At 53.8% G+C, this 21,516-nt stretch overlaps 1 protein-coding gene across 8 annotated transcripts; it reads right to left on the reverse strand.

Annotated features, from left to right (window-relative positions):
* Positions 1-85: 85 nt before the first annotated feature.
* ARHGEF40 (Rho guanine nucleotide exchange factor 40) lies at positions 86-18,059 on the reverse strand. 8 transcript variants are annotated; one of them, XM_037129362.2, is made up of 24 exons: positions 17,906-18,059; positions 15,222-15,419; positions 13,360-14,608; positions 13,044-13,211; positions 12,796-12,916; positions 12,087-12,183; positions 11,898-11,978; positions 11,667-11,783; positions 10,642-10,737; positions 10,434-10,549; positions 9,693-9,819; positions 7,790-7,912; positions 7,533-7,676; positions 6,430-7,037; positions 6,065-6,299; positions 5,669-5,755; positions 4,903-5,118; positions 4,070-4,240; positions 3,097-3,274; positions 2,217-2,321; positions 1,854-1,997; positions 1,217-1,347; positions 762-808; positions 86-625 (listed from the first exon to the last, which is right to left on the reverse strand). In XM_037129362.2, the coding sequence occupies exons 1-23, from the start codon at positions 17,906-17,908 to the stop codon at positions 767-769; spliced, it is 4,557 nt and encodes a 1,518-aa protein (XP_036985257.2). In that variant the 5' UTR covers positions 17,909-18,059; the 3' UTR covers positions 86-625; positions 762-766. The 8 variants fall into 8 exon arrangements, with proteins under 8 accessions (XP_036985257.2, XP_036985255.2, XP_036985256.2 ...); XM_037129360.2 differs by having other exon boundaries at positions 762-823; XM_037129361.2 differs by having other exon boundaries at positions 1,217-1,359.
* Between the last annotated feature and the right edge of the window lie 3,457 nt (positions 18,060-21,516).

Here is a 21,516-nt window from a genome sequence, read left to right on the forward strand (position 1 = left end):
CTAGTTAATGATTGAGGAGAAGTATTCAAGTTAGTAGTATCACCTCAACCCAGAAGACTGCTCTAGCTCTTCTTTGGACACAAAATGCCAGTAAATACATTTAATATAACAATAGTATTATAATAACAGTAATTACATGTATAAAGTTTGCAGTTCCCCACCCCACCCTCATATATTGGTTTGCATAGCTCCATTTCCTATGACACCCCAGAATGGAGTCACCAGGAATTATGGTTAACCTGGCAGAGATGAGTCTTCTTAGGGAGAGTCAGGATGGGAAGAAGGGGAAAATACCGGTTATCCCGGGAGACCTGACTTGGGGCCATGCCCTGGGAGTATGCAGTGGCCCAGGGTGGGGAAGCACCCACTAGGCCACGGAAAACTCCTGCCTCCAGGGTACAAAGGCAAGCAAATATGGCTACTCTGGTTCCTGAGGAAGAAGGCACCCAGTTCGGAAAAGCTACAGAGATAGCGGTAGCAGGGAAATGCGCTGGTCCTTTGACCTCTCTTTCCAGGAAGTAGAGGGAAGGAAGTCAAAGCTCTTCCAGTCCTTCACTATGTCCCACTGCCATCCCAGCCCAAAATGTGCTGAGAGGAGGGGCTGTAGCCAAGTTCTGGATTTTGTCTAGAGGCCAGGAGAGAAGAAGGAGATGGGTTGGGAGAGGGAAGAGGTCAACTCCTAAGCAGCCGAGGGGACTAAGGGCAGTACATGCAAGAGGGAAGGGGTGTCGGGTGTGGTAGGAAGGGGGGCTCCAACTCACCCAGGTCACAGAGGCGTGGTGGGGTCACTCAAGGCTCGAGCATGACTCTTAGGGGAGAGAAACTGGTGAATTAAAAGGATAAGACATGACCTCTTTCCTGTATCCCATCTCTCTTTCTCACCCAAGGCTGTCACCTCTTTTTCCTCTCCGGAGTTTCTGAATTTGCTGATTTAACCCGAACTAGGCTGTTGGCATTCTCCCCTTTCCATCCACTCCCGTACTCTGCTTTTTATTAAAGATTGCTTTTCACTTTTGACCTTAATGCTTCTCAGCCAAGGATGCAGGAGAGGAGAAAGGAGACTGCAGGAGACTGGACAGTATCGCCAGCCTGCAGCTTTGCTGGCAGCGCAGGCTGGCTGCTTCCCTCTGTCTCCCATAGGATGAAAGATCAGAAGAACCCACCCAGAAAGTGGCTGAAGAGGTCACCCCGTCCCAGCCCTATTGCAGGGACTTACCTGCCGAGAGAGCCCTAAGATCCCTCCAGTGGCCAAAGTGGGAGTGTTGCTCCCAGGGTTGGGGGGTTGCAGGCTGGGGCTGTTTCTTGGTCCTGGGGACGCATCTCCAGAAGAGTCAAGTGTTTCTGGGGCTGGAGAGGAAGCTAGGGTGAGAGCAAGGTATAGAATTCTTCTAAATTACCTGAAGCAACCAAGCTGCTCCATCAGGGAAGAAAAAGTTCTATAGCAACAGGAAGCTGTGAGTCACCATAGCAATCCACTTGCAAGAGAACCACCCCCTACCAAGAGGCAGGAAATTGTCAGCGGCATCATTAGAGCAATGGGGGAAGAAGCGATAGGAAACTATAAGGATTGCCGTGGTGAACCAGGAGGGTACAACATGAAGCTGAGGCAGTTTCCATAGAAACCCAAGGACAGCTACAGAGAGGTACAGAGGAGGTGCTTCTTAGCAACAGGCGGCTGTAGCATTAACCTAGCAACCCAATGGAAGGCTCTTTTAGCAATGGGAAGCTGTAAATAGTTGTCATGGCAACTGGGCTTCTTGGCTAGAAAACGGAATTGCTCAGCAACAAGCAGCCTGAACATCACAGTGATGGCCCAGCTGTTGGGGGGAGCCACCCCTTGAGAGGTGCCTCACCCAGGGAAATGTGCTTGACGTCCAGATCCCAGGCCTCCTCCTCGACGCGGGCAGGCAGGGAGCAGGCTCCCGGTGAGAGGCCCGGAAGGGAGGGGCCGGCATGCTCAAAGGATGACACGGCCACGGAGGCCCGAGTGCGGGCGGCTGCAGAGAGTCGGGGTGGGGGGTGGGTGCTGGTGTGGGAAAGCCCTCCTGGCTCCCTGAAAAGACCCTAAGCTTCACAGAGGGCTTCCCAGTCAGTCCCATAACTTCTGGGAGGACATCCACTCACTATCTTTCCTCGCTTTCTACCATGCCTCCCCACTGTGCCCTCACTGTCAAGGTCTTGTCTTATGGACCACTCCCCAGCACTGGAGCTCTCACCTCTTCCAGTGAGCAGGGCACTCAGCGTCCGCTCCCCAAGGGCCTTGATGTCCAGGAAAGGTTTATTTCCAATGCCCATGGAGACCATCTGCTGCACTCGGAGCTCTAGGGAACAGAGACCCTGTTACCAACCTTCTTTTGCCCTTTTTCTGCTCCAGCCCTAGCATTGTTTTGGTTGACTTCCTTTTGCTCCTTCTCAACACTTATTTCTCCCTCTCATGCCTCTGGCGTCTCATTTCTCTTGCTGGTGACATGGATGGAGATAGTGGTCCTCAACCTCCTTGAACATCTATCTCTTTTCTCTTGCATGCTGCATCCTGCCCATTTACCATTCCAGCTGCCCAACTTTTCTTCTTATGCTCATGTTCTCCCCTTTATCTTGGGTGTTAAGAGCAAAACTCACGTTTTTACATGCCATTAAAGTTTATCAAGTACTTCCATATATAATTCTATCACACTGAGATGTAGAAATTACTTTTTTCCCCCCCCAGATGAGCAGAATGAAGTTCAGACGATTGGGAAAACAAAAACAAAAACAAAAAAACACCCAGCAAAAACCCCAAAACCAAAACAAAAAATGAGTTCAGGTCACACAGCAGTTAAGTTCCAGAACACACGTCCAGTGTATACTTTCTCACTCTTCTGCCCAGCTGTTCGCTTTTTCTTCCCTGAAATTTGCTAGATTCCCCTTTCCTTTTGGTACACCTTAGACTAATTTGTATCTCAGCAGTCTCTCTCAAATCACATCCTGAATCTTCTCGTAAGTCATTTCTCTTTCTCTGTCCTCCATCCTATTTTCCCACGTGTTCTCCACACTTTCCAGCTAACCTGCCATAACCTTGACCCCCCAAGCACACCCTTCCCCAGCTCTGCCTGTTACCCTTATTATGGGCTGCCTGTCTCCATAGCAGCTGGGCAATAGAACTTGTCCACTTGAGTTTGATCTCTGGTGAAGCTGCCTGCAGAGTGTATGCCTCCCGTGCCCGTCGCCGCCGAAACCACAGCTCAAAGCAGAGACCACTGTCCCCGATGTTTTCTGTGAGCCCCATGTCAGCAGTCTGAGAAAGAGCAAAGGAGAGTGGGTAGGGATGGAGTGAGTTCTGGCTAGATGGTACCACATGGAAAAGCATTACACTTAGCCTGGCATCTGGTAGATGTTCAGTAAATGTTTGCTCAACACCTACCATTGGCCAACTGCTCTACATTTAGTTTCTATAGCAACCATAATTTATAGAAGAGGAATGCCCAGAGTCATGAAGCAACTTGCCCAAGGGTTTATCATAGCTTATTAGAGAAGGAAGGTTCAAACCACATCTGTTATTCCAAACCTAGGCTTTTTGCTCTATACTGTACTCCGCCACCCCATCCCAAAGAACTGGAACTAATATATGGGGACAAGGTCTAGAAATCCTGAGAATCATGCCACATAGCCATAGGTTGCTATTGATGTCTATCTGAGTACCAGGGCTGTTTCCCTAAAGCAAGGCCTCCCTCCTCTTCTTCACTTCTGTCACGTTAAGCTGTATATGCATTGTCTTTTCTCCCATCCCCCAGGGAGCATGTGTGTTCTCGATGGGAAGGGTCCTCCTCCTTTCTGGCGTAGGAGGAGGAGGAGCTTCTGGCTCATGAGTCTTCTGAATGAAAGATAAGGAAAACCTCAAGGAGTAGACTGACGATGGTCTTCTATCACCCTCACACCCTAACTGCTGGTTGGTTACAGGCCAAAATCTGTTCTAGATGATGCAGATTCTGAACGTGGGTTGGGCTGAATTTACAGAACATCCTGAGTTCTCAAGAAGAACATGACTTCCTGTCTTATTCCCTGCCACCCCTCCTTCCTGCAGGCATTGTACCTTAAAGGCCTGTTTGTAAACAAAGATCTCTGACCCCCCCTCGGAGCCTTTGGGCTTGCTGAACAGGAGGAGGTGCTCGAAGAGAAAGACATGGCGAAGGCACTTCTTTCGGCCACAGATGACGGTGAAGGGGTCCCGGTGCAGGAGCTGTCCTTGTTCCTTCAGATCTGTCTGTAGAAAGGAAAAAGGAACATTATTGGCCCTGGAGCCCTTTGTGTATACTTTATGGCAAGTAAAAATGCAATTTATGGGGCAAGGACTTAATGACTAATTCTCAGACAGAGTCAGGAAGTCAAGGAAGCCCTTGGCCTAGAATCCACATACTGGTCACTGTTTCCTGGCCTAGCAGCACAGCCTGCCTCTGAAGGTGAAAGGCACATTGCATAGTAGGGTTTATAGCCTCTCATGTGGAAGCCTTTGAATGTTGGGGACCAAAGCACCATTTTGCCCCAGGAAGAGAATCAGCAAAGAATGGATGGGGAAAGAAGTCTACTGGAGGAAGCGGGTTTTCAACCTGCTCTGGAACCTCACAACTGGCAAGAGATTACATAGAGGAGAGTAAGGTATGTGTGAGTGTTGAGATGCAGAAAGAAGTGCAGAGTAGATAGGTATAGATAGGAATTAGGAAAGGAATAGGTAAGCACAGGCAGATGTAGGATCTTGGGATGTTGGGCAGAAGTCCAGTGAAGTTCAGTGACTTGACTCTGGCCAATGAACTGGTTAAAAATTAGAGCTTGGGGTCCTCTGACCTTGAGTCTAGTTCTCTTCTCACCAGCCCACACTGCTTCTGGGGCCACAGGGCTAGGCAGTTGGAGCTGGAGCCCTGGCCTCACCTCACAGCCACGCACCGCCTCCACCGCCAGCAGGTCTCTACCACGGGTCTCTTGTTCCCGAAGCAGCTGCACTGCGGCTCCAAGGGCCTGGCGCTCAGAACTCAGTTCAGGCCCAGCTTCCCTTAGGAGCTCCTCCAAGAGCCGTCCATACCGAGCTAGATGCTCCAGGGGCTGCTGCAGGGCCCTGGGCAAGTGAGGCCCACACTCCGTAGAGCCCTGGGTTGGGAAGGAGACAGGGATTAGGGAAGGGACTGGAGCTGGTGGAGACTGAGCTCTGTGGGGTGGGTGGTATTCCAGGCTTCTGGGGATAGATGAAGCTCAGATATATCCAAAGGTAAGGTGAAAACCTTTCCCCAGAAAGATAGCAGGTGGGGGGCTACAGGAGATTCGGCCATCCTCTATTTTGATGGAGCATAGAGGAGGAATACAAATCATCAATCCCTTATGTCCTCTGGCTTTTAACTTTTGAAGTCACTTTCCCATCTTTTGTTGTGAGGTCTTTTGATCCTCGAAGTACTCTGTGAGTTAGATATAGTGAACATTGCTCCCATTTATTAGTGTAGAAACAGAGGCTCAGAAGAACCAAGAGTCTTGCCCAGTAGTCCCTCAGGTGGACTAGATAAGAATCTAGGTTCTAGGAGATTATTGGTAGGTGATGTTCCTGAGCACATCCAGGAAAGCTTTTTCCCTGAGAGATTTTGAGCTTGGGTGGATTTTAGGCCTTCGTGGCCCCACCCCTTCTCATGGAGATTGGAGAAAAAGTTACCTTGGCTGGGGGGCCGAGTGCAGACAGAGCATTTTCCAGTTTGTGTCGATGCTTCACATACTGAGCATAAAGGCTGAACTGGTCCCCCTGTGGCAGTAGGGAAGAAGTAAGCCATCCCTGCAAACAGGACCCTTCCTCTCCTCCTCCACATCCTCACTGTAGCCCAAAGGAGGGTCACCAGGTCACACTCCGCTAAGGGAATGACGGACTGCCATGGAGATAGTAAAGGCCAAGCAGCACTCGTGGACACAGAGGGACCCAGGGAATAGCACTAGGTTCCAGAGTCCTGGACCACCCATTCTGGTAGGAATGAGTTTAGGGGACAGATGCTAAGGAGGTGGTTCAAGTGGGTGGGGCTGAAACATGACCCGGAAGAAGTTTCATTAAATCACTCACGTGGCGAAGGAAGCAGGCCCCAATTCGCAGGGGGTGGGTAGCGCAACCCTGAAGCTCCCGCAAAAAGTGCGTCCGATGGAAGCTGCGAAGCCTCTCTCGGACACTCAGGGCGGCAGCCCAGGTGCCCCGAAGTTCAGGGGTCAGCTCACACCCAGGAGGTGGCACTGGCTCACTCAAAGTGGCCACATACTCCTGCTCACAGGCAATCAACTCAGACACCAGACGCTGCTGGGCACTGCAGGTGAAACAGAGTGACAGAGGAGACTGAGGCATGCGAGGGGGTCACCACCCCCAACAATGTCATGTTCTTTTCCTGCTGAGCAGTTGGGCCTGCATCTTAGGCACCAGTTGGGCTGGGCTCTCACCTGATGCTTCGCTTGCGCTCCATCCGGGGGGTGCCTACTCCCCAAGGCCCATCTGGCCCCCCGGCCCGGCCCAGCAGCACGTGTTCCCTGGGTGAGCACGTCCTGTCTACCACCTCGGTACTGGTGACCTCCAGGCCTCGGATGAGCACAGTCCTCGGTGGTCTGCCCTCTGCTTCTGGAGACAGTTCAGGGCCCTCCTCATTGTCCTCCCCACAGGGAGCCAGAGAGCAGTGGGATGGGGCCGCCAATGCCCCAGGGCTGCTGGGAAGCAGCAGGGAGCTGAGACTGGGTGAGGGGCTGTGGGGGCCCCGCTGGGCCCCTCCACTGCTAGCACTGTCTGCCCGCCGTCGCCGGTGGCCTCGTGGACTGGCCTCCTCTCCCAGCTGTTGCTGAATCCTTTTCTCCAGCTCTTGGCAGCGGGCCCGGCAGCGGCCCCATTCTCTCAAGGCTGCTGGGCTCCCCAGGTCCAGGGCCAGAGCCCGCATCTCCTGGAAGGTGCCAGCACTGGGCTCCGGTGCCCGTCGCAGGGCCAGGGCTGCCAACACTGCCTCTCGACCCAGCCCCGCTCCTGCCAGCCTGGCAGAGCCTTCATCCACCCATTCATGTGCCTACGAGACCGAAGAGGTTAGGAGTTGAGAGAGGAAGGAGTGGAGTGCTGTGCTGCCCCCCCCATGCTGCCTGAGGACAGCTCTTGGCTTCTTTCACAATGGCTTCCCAGTGCTCACCACCCTCCCAGGCTTCTCAGTACATGTCCCCTCACTATTCCGGCATCACTCCCTGACCAGGCCACTTGAAACGGGTATGGAGACTGCAGCCCAGGTGAGAGGACAGTCAATACACAGAATTTACCACCGGCAGGCTCTGCACTAAGTGCTTTTTAATACGGCTTACAATCCTCACAGAGCCCTGTGAGGTAGGTGCCTACGGAGGCACACTCGGACTTGGTATCTTGTCTCGTGTTATTTAGCAAGTAGGTGGCAGAGCCAGCAGGTAAAGCCAGGGGAATGGCCACCTGAGTCCCTGCTTTTAACAACTACCCGATCAGCCTCTTCAGACAGAAGGAAGACGATGGCGGCCATGGAAGGATGAGGCTGTGCACACACCTGCTGGAAGAAGCGCTGCAGCCGCAGGGCCCGGTGGAGGCCACTCTCAACCTGCTCCAGCCGCTGCTCAAACATATCCAGAACCTTCTGGGAGGCAGCGTCGTCCTCCGGGGCCAGGGCCTCCCGAGCCTGGGCCAGGCGCTCCTGGAGAAGGGAGGCTACTCTCAGACCTGGCCCTCATTCCCACTCAGCCACCCCTGCCCCACCCCACCCCCCGCCCAGTGTCTCGGCTCACCTGCCCCTCTCCCACTTCTCACCTGAACCTCAGCACTGAAAGCCCTGAATCTGAGCTCTGTCTCCTGCAGGGCAGACAGGCAGTCCCCCGGTGCAGCGAAGCTCGCCAGCTGCTCCTCCCCTGGACCTGCTAGCCACTGCAGCACCTGGGGCAAGTGGGGTGGAAGAGCGGGACTGTGAGGGAGGAAGAGGCTTGCAGAGGGTAGGAAAGGAAAGCTGAGACCCTGTCCAAGCTCATCACCCCAATCAGCAGAACCTTGGGTAAACTGTTTCATCTCAGCTGTAAAATGGGGATGCTAACAGCAGACAGCACAGTGAGAAAGTGAGTAAGAGATCTTTGTAAAGCAGCAGATGAAAGGGAAGCTGGGCACGCAGGTCAGGGTTCCAGGGCTCTGCTGTGATGAAATCAATAAAACTGATGTGAGCCTGAGACAGGATGAGGGGATGAGGACTGAAATGAGGATCAGGAGAAATCTCACCTTTTCTGAGCCCACTGATGGGTGGAGAGATGGCTCAGGAGGTGGTATTATGTGTATGTGCACACACGTGAGCCTGCAGACACAGGCGTGTGCGTGCAGCTGTAGTTGCCTATTATGGGCTCAGGGGACTCAGTGGTTATAGGATGTTTGACCAAAAAGGGATGGTAACTTTTTCCTCTGAAGAAAGGCCAGAAGCTGGGTGAGGACAGCTGAGCATACATCAGGGTGTTCCCAGTATTCAAGGTCAACAGTGAACCCTTGCATGGTGCTTTGCTTGATTTGTTTGTTGTCCCGACACCCCTGTACTTATAATTAGCATCCCCATTCTACAGGTGAGGACTTGGGAATTCGGAGACATTTTCAGACTTGCCCAACATTTCACTCCCAGCAGAACTGAAATTGAAGCTGAGCACTTTACCCTTTAAATCCTGTGGGCTAACACTTTTTAAACAGTGGGAGAAAAGAACTAATAAACAAGCAAGCAAGCATACAGTAAGATATATAACCCCTTGGATATTGGGATGGAGAGAGCCAATATGCAGAAATCCCAGGAAGCAGAGAGCCCTGTTACTACCCCCCTCACTGCTCCCACCTTTTGACACTGGCCCTCAACTGACCTTCCCCATGCCCACATGAAGGTTGGTGAGATGAACTGACTCACAGTGCTTGGCACTAGGAAGGAGCAATGAAATTTTCAAAGCCCTCTCTAACCCACATAGTAGAGTGGGGAGCAAGTCCCTGTGGGGCTCTTAACTATAAGAGTAGAATCAAGATTCAGAGAAGCCAGCCTTATCACAGAATCTTCCCCCACAAAGAGGCCTTGGTTCTCAAGGCATTTAGGGCTTCCCTTGCCCTCTCTTTTCAAGGGGCCTTTCCAGCCCCAGGTCTGGAGGATGACATCGTATAAAGAGTTGAGGAGCCATGGCTGTGGGCTCAGTGGGTTGAGCACTGTTCTGCAACAGGCAGCCAAGTACTGTTTCTCCCTCTTTTTCTCCCTCTCTTTCTCCCTCCCTTTCCCTCTCTGAAGATGAACAAAATCTTAAAAAAAAGAAAAAAAGAGCCGAGGGAACATGGGTGGCAGTGTAGATAAAGAGCAGGTATCAATAGATATTGTCTTTAAGCAAAGGAGGCAGGCACTCCAGGATCAATCAGCTCTTCCCAGAACCCCCTAGGATACCAACCATCTCTCACAATCTTTAAGGGTCCTTGGTCAAACATGAACAGTGCAGAGTGGGAGACTGACTTCTCTTCTTTGCTGGTCTTGTGATGCTATCTCCCTCCTGCTGACTCTCACACTGACCATGACCAACCTCCAGGGGAGGTGAGGAGAGAGGGAAGGCCAGTCAACCAAGTCAGGTTAGAAGAACATCAACTCTATCAGTGGAAAGGGGGTGCTGGAGGCCAGGCCCCCAGACCTAGTGAGAGAGGTCCAGGGGTCCTGGTTCACCTGCTGGAGTCGGCGCAGGCGCTGCCGCTGCTCCTGCTGCTGCACGTGCAGGTTGGAGAGGCGCACGAGCTGGTGAATGGCTTCGTCCACCTCCTGATACAGTGTCGCTGGGCCTGGGCCCTCTAGCCTGGGAAAGGAGTGGAGCAGAATGAATCACTGCCCTTGTTTATCAGGCCCCCCTACCCCATTCTATCCTTGCATCCCTACAAGAGTTGGAGAGTGTCGTGGGTCATTGTATAGGCCTGGATTTGAATCCTGACTTTTTCATTTACTGACTAACCTTGGCCAAGACATTGAATGCTTCTGATCCTCCAAATCCCCATTTGTAATCATAACTAACTGTAGAGACCCTATAGGGGTTATGAGATAAGTGGAAAAGCATGATATCTTGTCCAGATACATGCTCAGTAAGAGCCAGTGCCCTGGCTGGTGTGGCTCACTGGACTGAGCACCGGACTGTGAAGCAAGGGGTTGCCAGTTCGATTCCCAGTCAGAGCACATGCCTGGGTTGCAAGCCAGGTCCCCAGTAGGTGGCACGTGAGTGGCAACCCCACATTGATACACATCGATGATAGCCTCCCTCTCTTTCTCTTTCCTTTACTCCCACTCTAAAAGTAGATAAGTAAATCTTTCAAAAAAAAGAGAGAGGGAGAATGATCTGACAGCTGAGGTTTATTGGCAGCCCTCTGCTGTGTCTGCACCGGCCACGTCCACCTGCCCCAGCACATCCGTCCCCCATACTTGCTGCTGTGAGTGGAGCGCAGCCTCATCAGGATCGCTCCCCCGTCCTTCTGTAGCTCTGTCAGCCAGGGATCTGCCAGCACCTTCTGTAGGGGCCCGGGCATTCCTACCGCCTCCTGGGGGCGGGAAGCAGTTGATGATTGAGGTTCTACCACAGTCCCCACCCCAGTCCCCACCCCGTGCCCTTTTGTCCCGTCTCATTTCACACCTCTCCCTCTGGCTCTGCCACTGCCTCCAGTTCCGAAATGGCTTGCCGTACAGAGCCCAGCACACCTCGGCACAGACGGCACAGCCTCGCCACCTCCTGAAACACACACACAGGGATGAAGTCCAGGGACAGTCTGGGATAAGGAGCCTCAGCTCCAGGGTGGATATGGGGCAGCCCCAGAGGCTTCTACAGAGGCAATGCTGACTTCAGTTCCTGACTTTGTTGCTTACTAACTGGGTGACCTTGGGAAGGTCCAGAAACCTCCCTGAACCTCAGTTTCCTCTACTCTAAAGTCCAGATAAGACATAAGGGTTTCGTGAAGTTTAAAGAGGTGCTGCTACATAAGCACCCAGTGTGGGCCTGGTACACTGTGTAGCTTGGGAAACAGAGTCTTCTTTCCTCTGTCTCCCTCACCCTGTAAAACCCTCTGCTCTGCCTGCTTAGATCCAGGTCCCAGGAACACAGCTTAGAGACCATGTTATGGGCCTCCTGTAATACTCGGCTGAGATCATGTTTACACCTCTTTTCTTGAATACTCCCAGCACTTCGGTTCAGAGAATCAGAGATTACATCACAATGGATGTCTTTTGTGGGTGACAATCCTGAGGCTGCGCTGTTGGTGCAGGAAGCAGGTACAGAAAGGCACCATCTCAGGAAGAGGCGTGCAGTCACTTATCCAAGGTCACATGGACCCAGAACCAGACTTCCTGGCTCTCAGCTCTTTCCAGAACCCCAGTGATGCTGTTTCACACTGCTCTCTAGTAGTTTCTGATTTATCTCCCACTGAAAATCATATGCCGCTTCATGGTATGTTAAGAATTTATTTAACATGCTCATCCCATCATAGATGCACAATATTCTGCTCACGGTTTGTGAGCCATAAGTTTATTTGTTGAACTGAATGGAAGGGAAACCACTTTTCCCCAACCCCTTGGTCGAGTCTCAGCTCTGCCTTGTCTCCTAGACCGTTCTCAGCTCGGTCATTCCTGGCCCCCAGTGTTCTGGGGGGAAGAGGTGTAGCTCACCTGGTGTACCTCTACCCAGTGGCTTGGAGAGGACTCCCTGTGACCTCCCAAGTCCCACTGCAGCTCCTCTGGCTTGGCCACTCTTTTCAGATCATTCTCTGACAGCAACTCAGCTCCCTGTAGACACATGAAGGCAGGGGTTTCTGGCCTGGGCATCGCCCCCTGGGGGTCCGGCCAGGCTCTTCTCGCTCCACCACTGAGGCACACTAGGTGGGAGTGAGGGGCTCAAACCTGAAATCCATGGAGCTCAGGCGGAGAGTCGTTATGACTGAGAAGGAACAGCCGCTGAATGATGGGGGAGTCTCCTGAGTCCTGAAGGAGGGAAGAATAACCCCAAGTTGTGGGTAATGGGGTAGCCTGGGATGGCCACTAGGGAAGAGTTAGGATCAGGAGAAGAATCAGTCTCAAGGGGTTGGTTACCTGAAGCTGACTCAGGACAGGAATGAGTGCTGGAGGCAGGGGAGGTGCCTTGCGAAGGTCCAGCAGGACAGACAGCCCCAGTACCTGTAAATCGGGCCTGCGGGGACAGGAAGAGCCAAGGAGGCTGTGTGTGTGTGTGTGTGTGTGTGTGTGTGTGTGTGTGTGTGTGTGTGTTGAGGGGATAGTGGCACAGGGTCTGGTCTTAGTGTTACTGGGTCTCAGACGTTAGTCCCTGGTATGTTTGGGAGCCAATGGGCAAAGGCCCACAGTCTGGGATTTAAGTCCCAGAAGCAGTGTGACCTAGCAATCGGGAGTCCATATTCACATGGCTACTGGGTCACAGGATCAGAGTATAAAAAATTAAGAGTTCTATGCTCTGGAGGCTATAAATTCAAAGTCAGCATGTAGCATGGTCCCTAATAGGTTCCTGGTGCTCAATAAATAGTTGTTGAATAAGGGAACCAAAGTCCTGATAATCTGGGCAGTGTCTTAGGGTAGTGAAAGGCAGCAATGTTGATTTTAAGAGTCGATGTAGACATCCTGGAGATTTGGGGTGAGTAAAGTCAGAAGTCAATAATTTGAAAATCTGAGGACTGAAGAAGCAGGTGTCTTAAATGTCAGGAAGTCAGTGTCCTAAGATGAGAAGTGGTGCAAGTCCTCATGTCCCAGGAGGGTAGTGTCCAGGGTGCCAGCAATGGGCCTCCGTTACCTGAGCAGTGAGTGCAGGTAATGAAGAGCAGTGCTCAGCATGTCTCTGGAGGGCGGGGGATCCTCAGGAGGGCACGGTGGAGTGATGGTCAGCAGAGCTCGCCCACCCTGGTCAACCCCTCCTGAGAACACAAAATGGCCAGGCTGTCCTGGCTGGGGGCTACCTCCCATCCACTCCGCCACTCTCTGCAGCCCACTCCAACCTCTTCTCCTTTGACCCCTTTCCCTTCAACCATGATGCCCACTGACCAGTCAGCACGAGGAATCCAGATGCCATCAAGTCCCAAGCTATGTCAGGGTCATCAGAGGTGGAGACTGGAGGGGCCTCTTCAGGGATCCTGTCCTCTTGCACTTCCTGCACACCTTCCAGGGTTGGCGCTGGGGGATCAGAGAGGAGCCCTTCGGGACCTGAGGGTCCTATACAGACACAGACAGAGCTATGGGCCTGAAGTGAGACCAGGTATGGCTGTTCCGCTCCCAGCCTCTCCTCCGCTCCTCCTCCAGCCCCCTTCCTGAGGCCTAACCGACACTGGTCATCGCCCCACTGACCTCAGTATCATCTCACCTGCTGTGCACACCAGGCTCAGACCCTTCTGCTCCCTCTCTCTGGCTTTCTCTTCTATAGGTCCACAGGCTTCTGGGGGCCAAGGCTCTTTCTCATCCACTGGTTTGAGCTCCTCTTTCAGCTCAGACTCTGATTTCTCCAAACCTTCATGGGCCTCCTTAACCAGGCCGCCTCCTGGAAGCTCATGCTCATTTGGTGAGGGCAGACTGATGAGCGCTTCTTGTTGGCTGGTCTCTTCCTTGTCCCCAGAGCTGAGTGGGACAGGACCACTGTCCCCTACTCGGCTAAGAGCCCCTCTGCCTGCAGCTCGCTTCTTTCTCCTGTTTCCTTTGCCTTTCCGAGGGGTGCCAGGAGGTCCTTCAGCTCCCTGGCCTACTCCTCCTCCGACCTCCCCAGGCCTCAGGGGGCATGATTCAGAGGCTTCTCCCAGCACCTCTGCTGGGGCCTCAGATACCTCCTGGGCTGCTGCCTCTGGGAGGGCCTCAGCTCCTGGGGGAGACCCCAGGGAAGCTCCGCTGCTGCTGCCCTCACCGGGTGGGCGTGCCCCATCCTGGTCTCGAGGTCCCAGACCCTTCTGGTGCATCCATGCTCGGTGTCTCCGGTGCCGGCCCTTCCCTCCAGCACCCTTTCGGGTGGGTACTGTCCGGGTCCTAGCGAGGCCTGAGGAGTCCTCAGCATCCACGGGGCTCCCCGTCATGGGAAGTGTCACCTCCAGCAGCTCCACATACTCGCCCTCAGGTCCTTCAGCAGGGGCATTGTGCCCATCCCCAGGACTCCTGGTGCCCAGGGCCTCCTCAGGGAGTGGAGGGCTGGGGAGCCCTGGGGGTCCAGAGGGCAGTTCTGGGGGCAGTGTGCTTGGCTGATGTCCTACCATGAGACCTTCTTTGTGCACAAATCGGGGGCAGATGAGCTCAGCCCAGGGCAGCCGCTGAATTCCAGAGGGTGCAGAGAGTAGACAGGTACTGAGGCGACCTGTTGGCCGGTCCTTATTGATGCCTTGTAGCCACTCAGGTGTGAATAGGTAGGCACAGGCCTCATTGGGCACCGGCAGCTCCTGCACACGCCCGCCCCCTGGGGCCAAGCACTTAAGTACCAGGCGTGGTGCTTGGGCTGCTGAGGGCACTACTTGAAGGTAGAAGTCCCCTGGGCACAGCAGCTGCCAGGGCAGGGCTGCTAGCTGTACCACCACCTGCTCATGCAAGCAGAGGGGCCAGCCCTCATGGAAGAAGAGGAAACCACTGTACTGGGCCTGGGAAGAGAGATGGGAGGCTGTGCTCAGGCCTCTGCTGATTAAACCAACAAGAGGGGACAGTTAGAATGGGACCATCCTAGGCAGGAGTGGCCTTATGCCTGGTGGGTTATAACCCCAGGGGAGCAGGAGGGGATATCTTGGGGTGTTCACATGGCAGAGGAAGGGCTTGGAACTGGTCAGTTTGCTGATGGTAGGAAGCTCATTCCATGTGTGGGAGTAAGAACTGAGTCATTACAAAGACATGGTCAGCAGATGCCATTGTCTTGGAAGACTCAGAGACTCTTAGGAGGTCTTTACAACTACAGAAATGAAGGGTCTCTGCTAAGCCACTCTGGGGGAGTTAGCATCTTGAGAGATTTGTGTGAGGGAAGAAATGTCTGGAATTGGGTCTGGAGGGTTAGGGTGTTTAGGAGTTGATGTTTCTTAGGGGTCAATTTTTAGGGAAGATGAGTGTCTGTGTGTTAACATCTGAGGGACAGTGCCTCTGGGGGGGTGATCAGTGTCAGGGAGTCTGCATCTTTGGGTTGGGGGAAGTTAGTCGGTCTGGCTAGTCTGTGGAGTTAGGCAGAGGATCTTAAAGAAGTTAGAACAGGAATGCATGGCCACTCACACAGGCTTCCTGCTGGACCTTGGCAAGCAGATGCTTCGCAGGCACCAGGAAGTCCAGTGTGTACTTCAGCGCATCCTCCCGATAAGTCCTTTCCACCACCTGGAACACCTGGCCCAACAGCGTAGGAGCTGTTGCCTCGAAGGGCGGGTACAGGGCAGCGAGCGTGCTCTGCACACAGTCTTCCACTGGCTCAGGCTCCTGGTAGAGACAAGACCAGACTGCAGATCCTTAGAAATCACCCAAGCATGGTTCCTTGGGAGCAAGGCTGGTATGCAGCTGGCTGTGTCACCCCAGGGCCCCACTGGGTGCAGAGAACAATCAGGAAATGCTGGCCCGGGATGGGGTCGGGATTGGGCCAGAGTGTGCAGGCCTCAAAGTGCACTCCATGAGAGAACTCTGAGACAATGGCTTTGGAGAGAATTTGTTGTGAATGTCTCTGATCAGGGTCATCCCTGGTTCTTGGGAATCAGCAGGATTGCATAAGCCCTCCCCCAGAGAGCAGAGACAGGCTCCTGGCCCGTCTGGGGGCTGATTTATGTCTGAGAGCTCTGGAGGGTGGGGCACTCACCTGGCCATCCTGCAAGCCCCTCCTCATAGGGCATACCATCCAGAGACCCTCATCTTAGGAGGGGGTGCCACTACCCATGAATCATGCTAGAGATGGTCACTGGATGGGAAGGAGGACTGGAGGGCTGTCTATGGTGAAATAGTTTTAGCATCCCCTCTCCCATTGTGGCTCTGAAGCAATTCACCTAACCATTCCTGGAGCACGTGGGATTGGGTTACAAACAACTGGGTGGGGACAGTTGAAAGAGGAAAAAAGTCACAAAAGTAATGAGTGGGGAAGGGAAGAGCAGGCTTTGATGGCATGAATTGGAGCTGAAATCTTTTCTGGAATGACGTCTTTGCCAATCTCCACCTAGAGCCACTGTCTCAAAAGACTCAGCCCTACTTCCTCCAAACTCACCTGCCTAAGTGAATCCATGGGTTCTTGTTCCCCATCCCATACTCTAAACAACTATCCTTCAGGCTATTCTTCTGCAAAGTTATTTCTCCTTCAAGATAGCTTTGAAGTTTATTTTATCAGATCCGTTTGCTGTAAATGGGCAAGGGGAAGCTTATTGCACAGTTTTTCTAGTTCTTTACCTACCCGACCCCCAGGTCTGCCTTTGCCCCGACGACAAAACTGCATACCGGAGTTGCCTGCCTGTCCCAACCACGAGAAGTTAGGGCAGCCACTCCGGAGAGGGCCATCGAGTGCGTCACACAGAGACCCGACCCCAAGGTGTGTGGGCGAGCAGACAGACCCCCCAGTGTTCCGGGGACCCGGCCAGCGCAGCGAGCGTGGGTGGGGGGAGGGTGGAGTCGGGCGGGGCGGCGGGGGGGTGGCTAGGCAGAGTGGGCTGTCTGCTCTGAGGCCAGGAACGGGGATCCAGAGCTGGAGCAGCGAGGCAGCTGCAACCCATTAGGGGCGGTGAGCTCATGGCTGAGAGAGAGTCTCAGCCACAGGAAACGACACCGGCAGGAGGGGAGGAGGGGTCTGGGGTGGGAGGCGGCGGGCAGAAGCAGGGAGACCAGGCTCCCAGACGGCTGGGACCAAAGAAGAGACCAGAGAGACTGAGTCAGCGCTCCCTGGCCCAGTTCCTCTTTCTTCTCGCTCCAGCCTCTCTGCCAGGGGGTGCCCTTCCTTTGGTAGAGAAGCAGCCCCGGGAGTGCTCCCCTCCCCCACCCCCGCAGGGGGCGGCCCTTGGGCCACGTCCCCCCTACCCCACTCCCGCAGTGGACGCTCCCTGGCAGTGCCACTCCTGCAGTGATTCTTCAGAGAATACTTCTGGAGTGGAAGTTCGCAGTACAGTGTCCACTGCTGTTGGTATGGGCTTCCCTTTAGCTGTGCCCTCCAGCTCCCTGCGCCCTAAGTGGCTGCTGCTGGGGTCCCCTACCCCTACAAGGGAGCTCCCTCCAGTGCCTCCCCGCCCCACCCCCCCCTGCAGCGGGAATGCCCTTGGACGGTTTCTGTTCCCTGCAGTGGGAGCTCAGGGGAACTCCCGCCACTCCCCGAAGTCTCTCGCCTACTCGGGCAGCGTCACGCCTCCGGGCACGGCGAGCCCCCTCCCCATTCTGTCCACTATCCTGAGGCAACCTCTCTTCCCCGCGGGAATTTCCCTCTTTGGTTATGTCTCTGGCCCCATCCCAGCCTCAGCTGTGGCCGGTCCCCCAGGGCCGGATGGGTGGGTCCGGCTCACCGGGCTGGGGACTGGGATGGAAAATGGTAGTTCCAGGCAGGTCAGTTCTCATGACCTGAGGCCGCTAGGGCGGCTGCAGCACCCAGCCCTCGGGAGGGCCCGGGAGGGGGAGGGAAGATCCTGCAAAGGAAGGCACAGGTCAGGGCAGAGGAGGGCGAGGGGAACTGTGTAGATTAGGGGAGAGACCAAAGAGAGAAGGGGAGAAGGGGCGGGGAAGAGAAGTGAGAAAGAAAGGGTGAGGGCAGTGCCCGGCGGGGGCCGAGCCAGACACGGGGCGGACAGACAGATCAAAGAGAAGCGGTGGGGGGGATGGGAGGGAGGCGAGGCTCGGAGCGCTCAACAGTCCGAAGCGGGCGACAGAGGCACCGAGCGGGGGTCTGGCGGCGCGAAGTGGGCTGCGCGAAGGCGGAGGGGACCCCGGCGCTGCGACGCGGGACTCACCATGGCTCGGCGCGGACTCGCGTCCGAAGCTCCGGCCGGCGGGCGGGGCCGGGCGCGCCGCCGCTCCCCTCCCGCCGCTCGCGTCTCGCCGGGTCTGGCGGGGGGACAGCGCCGGCCGCGGTGGCGGCGCGGCTCGCTCCGGCTCCCAGGCCGCGGGGCCCAGCCAGGGAGGGCCGAGACGGCCGCCCCGCCCCGCCCCGCCCCGCAGCGCCCGCCCCGGACTGCACGCCGCAGCCGGGCCCCCTGCCGGGACCCCCTGCGCTGACTCCCTCTCCCGCGCGCAGCCCGTCCGCGCCGCCCCGGCTCCCCCGGCCGCTCTTCTCCGCTCTCCCGCAGCCTCTTCTTCCTCCTCCGCCCCGCCTCCACTGGGGAGCTGCTACCCAGACCCTCCGAGGCCCGCCCGGCCGAAGATGCCCTTCGTTTCCCGCCGCCGGCCTCGCTCCGTGCGGGATCTTTTTAGTCCGCGAATTCCCTGGCGTCCCGGGCCCAGGGGCTGGAATCGTTCAGCGGCCGGAAGCCTCCGGGCTCTAACTCGCCGGGGAACCTCTTCTCCCTTCTGTTGCCAGACTCAGAAGAGACCCCCGCCCCCAGGCCCCTGTGCGCCTGGGGTGGAGCGAAGGGCAGGGAAACGGGAGGATTCCTCCCACCCTCCAAGGACTTGCTGGCCCTCCTCTTTACCCTCTCTTCTCCTCGGTCCCGGAACATTCGGTCTCTGACAATGGGCTCCTCTGTGCGGTCTGGGGAGGGCGGGAGCGTGGGGGGCAATTAGGGAGCTGGGCAGGCTTGGGGTGGGCATGGTGGCTAGAGCGGGGAAGGTTCCTCGGATCAGGATCCTCCCGTAAGGGTGTGCACTAACGCGAGCATTTTCTGAGTTCCTTTGTCGCTATCCCATCCCCTCTGCACCCCCATCTCTCCCATTTCTGCCAGTGGAGGGAAGGCACCAGAACCTCATGATTTCGTATTGGGTATCAGAGCCTTCCCTTTTGTGGGGCGGCGATAGCCTCGCAGGGCCGCTGGGGCTCAGGGCGGTGGGGACGGCTATCTGACACCGCAGATAAAGTGGGCGTAGGCTTATTAAGAACGTTCTAGCCTCACCCGCCCGCTCGCTCTCGGATGGGTGGATGGAAAGTGAAAGCTCAGCGAGGGTCCCCCAGGAGGGTTGGGGGAAGTTAGACATAGTAGGGAGATGTGTTGTCCTTCCTCTGAGCGGGCACTGGAAGCCCTGCAGGGGCAGGTGGGGTGGAGGGTAGGGGTGGGAGGTAGGAGTCGGATGGGGTGGGTGGTGCTTCTAAAGGGTGGGAATTTGAAAGGAGAATACAAAGCCAAATATACCCTGGCGGGCTAGCTCAGTTGGTTAGAGCTTCCTCCGTAAGTGTCAAGTTGCTGGTTGGATCAAGGGTAGGGGCACATACAAAAGTCAACTAATGAATGCACGAATGAGAGGAAAAACAAATTTCTCTCTCTTTCATCAATCAATAAACTAAAAAGCCACATAGTTCTCAGAGAGGGGTTAGAGGCCATGCACCACTTTAGCTGAGGCGTGACACTTGGAAAGCATCCCTGCCAGAGGATGCAGCTCCTATGAAGCCAGGAGGCCAGAATTTCTGGGCAGTCTTGGAAGAGGTTGCCGCTTAGATGTAATGGCTCTTCTCTTTTTAGAAAACTAATCTCTACCCTTTTCCCACTCCACTGGGTCTGTAAAAGAGGTGAGAGAATTTTTTTTTGAGGCAAGGTCCCTCTACTCCATAGCATCAAAAGATTAATCTAGAGCAGCAAACCCTGGCGACCATCTTTCCAGCAGAGTTAGAGACAAGGAGTTTGAGCTGTTTCCTGTCCGTGGGTTATGAGGCACTGAGTCAGGAGGACGCTCCAGCTTCCTTAGGGTTAGTGCCTGGGAAGCCGGAGAGTGTGATTTTGCTACCCCCTGGTGTCCACTGGGTAAATGCTGCCCAGTAGCTGGTTCCAGAGGCCAACACTTAAGAAACTTTCTTAGAGAATATGGAGTTGACTCCCAACGCTGGTGCAATAAAAAATCCACATACAACTTTTGACTCCTCTAAAACTTAAGTTGTTTCTCAATATTGGAGGGGGGTTGTTTCCAGGAACCCCCATTAATACCAAAATCCATGGATGCTCAAATCTACTATATAAAATGGCCAAACAATGCAGTTGGTCTTCTGCATCCTCAGACTCCCAATCATGGATGGAAACAGTACAGGTATTTATGGAAAAGTCTGAGTATAAGTGGACATGGGCAGTTCTAACCTGTGTTGCTCAAGAGTCAACTGGATTATGAACCTTATTCCCTTGTTTCAAACCCAGCTCATCCATTCTTAGTGCTGAAGCAGTCTGAACCTTCCCTTACCTGGTCTTAAATTCCTTATACTGAAGCAAGTTGTTTGGGAAACAGTTGGTAGAGCCTAAGGTTCCCACAATTAGAAAGTGGAGTATAAATTAAGCTGGTTGTGGGAGTCTATGAACTCCCGGAAAAAAGAAGTGAATCATTTTTCTCCCCTATGGAAAAAAAAAGAGAGTCATTGAAAGTTTTTGAGCTTGTACTGTGAGGGAGTTTGGTGCGGGGTCTGAGATCTGGTGACTGCTTTCCAGGAGTTGTTTTCATCTGTGATAAATTAGAAAGGCTTATTTTATTAGGTATAGTGGTTAAATACCACTTTCCTAAGAATTCAGGCTCTACCTAAGAGTGTGTAGGTGTGGTACGTGTTTGTGTGCACTATAGAGTGTGTGTCAATGTGTATGTTTTTGGGAGATGTGAAAGGGGAAGATGATGAGGAATTGGAGGCAGGGGATGGAGCAGGTTTAGAAGCCCTCTCCTGCGTTCACAGACAGTTCTCACCATGTTTCATCAATTTCAGATTCTTTGGGGCTTATCAAGTTCCCATTTCACAGATGCAATGCTGGCTTATTGAAGTTAAATAACTTGCTGTAAACTACAAAGTAGGTGGAGAAACCAGGATTTGATCTCAAGCAACCTAACTCCAGAGACTTCACTGCCAACCACCGAGTTACAGGGTTTCATCTTAGCTGTCCAAGTCCATAAAAGAAACACTCTGAACACTACACCACCCCTTCGACCACCTAGCCATCATGTTTAAAGTTGTTAGCTTTATTTTTATAGTAGCCAGTCCTGAAAAAGTTATAAAAGTGATAGATATGTTCCTATGGGTCAGAGAATAAAAGCTATTTTTTTCTTTTGACTTGTTCTGAAGTGTTATAGTTAAAATAATCCCCAAGAAATTTCCAGTATGGTTCTTATAGGGAAGGAGTGTTATCCTAACATGAGAGTAGGTGGAAGAAACATTGTGTCTATAATGTTTATTATCTAGTTTGTGTACACCAAGGGATACAACTACCATCGTATGTAGTATTGGGGCTCTAGGCTGCTCCCTATTCGTCCACTTGGAGACTAGCAGGAATTAATGAAGGACCCCAAAGGGGAATTTTAGGGACAGGAAGGGACAGACTTGAGAGAATATCTTTTTGTTTCCTCTGCCTTCCAAAAATGGGGCCACACCTTATCCTAGGATAAGAAATCTGTGCGGGGTATATACTTCCATTCTATTTTTTAAATTTCCCCTTAGTTTTTGTTTTAT

The sequence above is a fragment of the Artibeus jamaicensis genome, unplaced genomic scaffold (genome assembly GCF_021234435.1).
Source record: "Artibeus jamaicensis isolate MK-2021 breed Jamaican fruit bat unplaced genomic scaffold, CSHL_Jam_final scaffold_854, whole genome shotgun sequence".
NCBI lineage: Eukaryota > Metazoa > Chordata > Mammalia > Chiroptera > Phyllostomidae > Artibeus > Artibeus jamaicensis.

What these genes read in the sequence shown, in the direction of transcription:
- ARHGEF40 (XM_037129359.2), bottom strand. An exon ending in AGGTCCAGCAGGAAGCCTGT is followed by an intron (nt 14,609 to 15,221) that starts GTGAGTGGCCAT and finishes CTCTCTTCCCAG; the next exon opens with GCCCAGTACAGTGGTTTCCT. An exon ending in GAGCGCAAGCGAAGCATCAG is followed by an intron (nt 6,300 to 6,429) that starts GTGAGAGCCCAG and finishes TTTCACCTGCAG; the next exon opens with TGCCCAGCAGCGTCTGGTGT.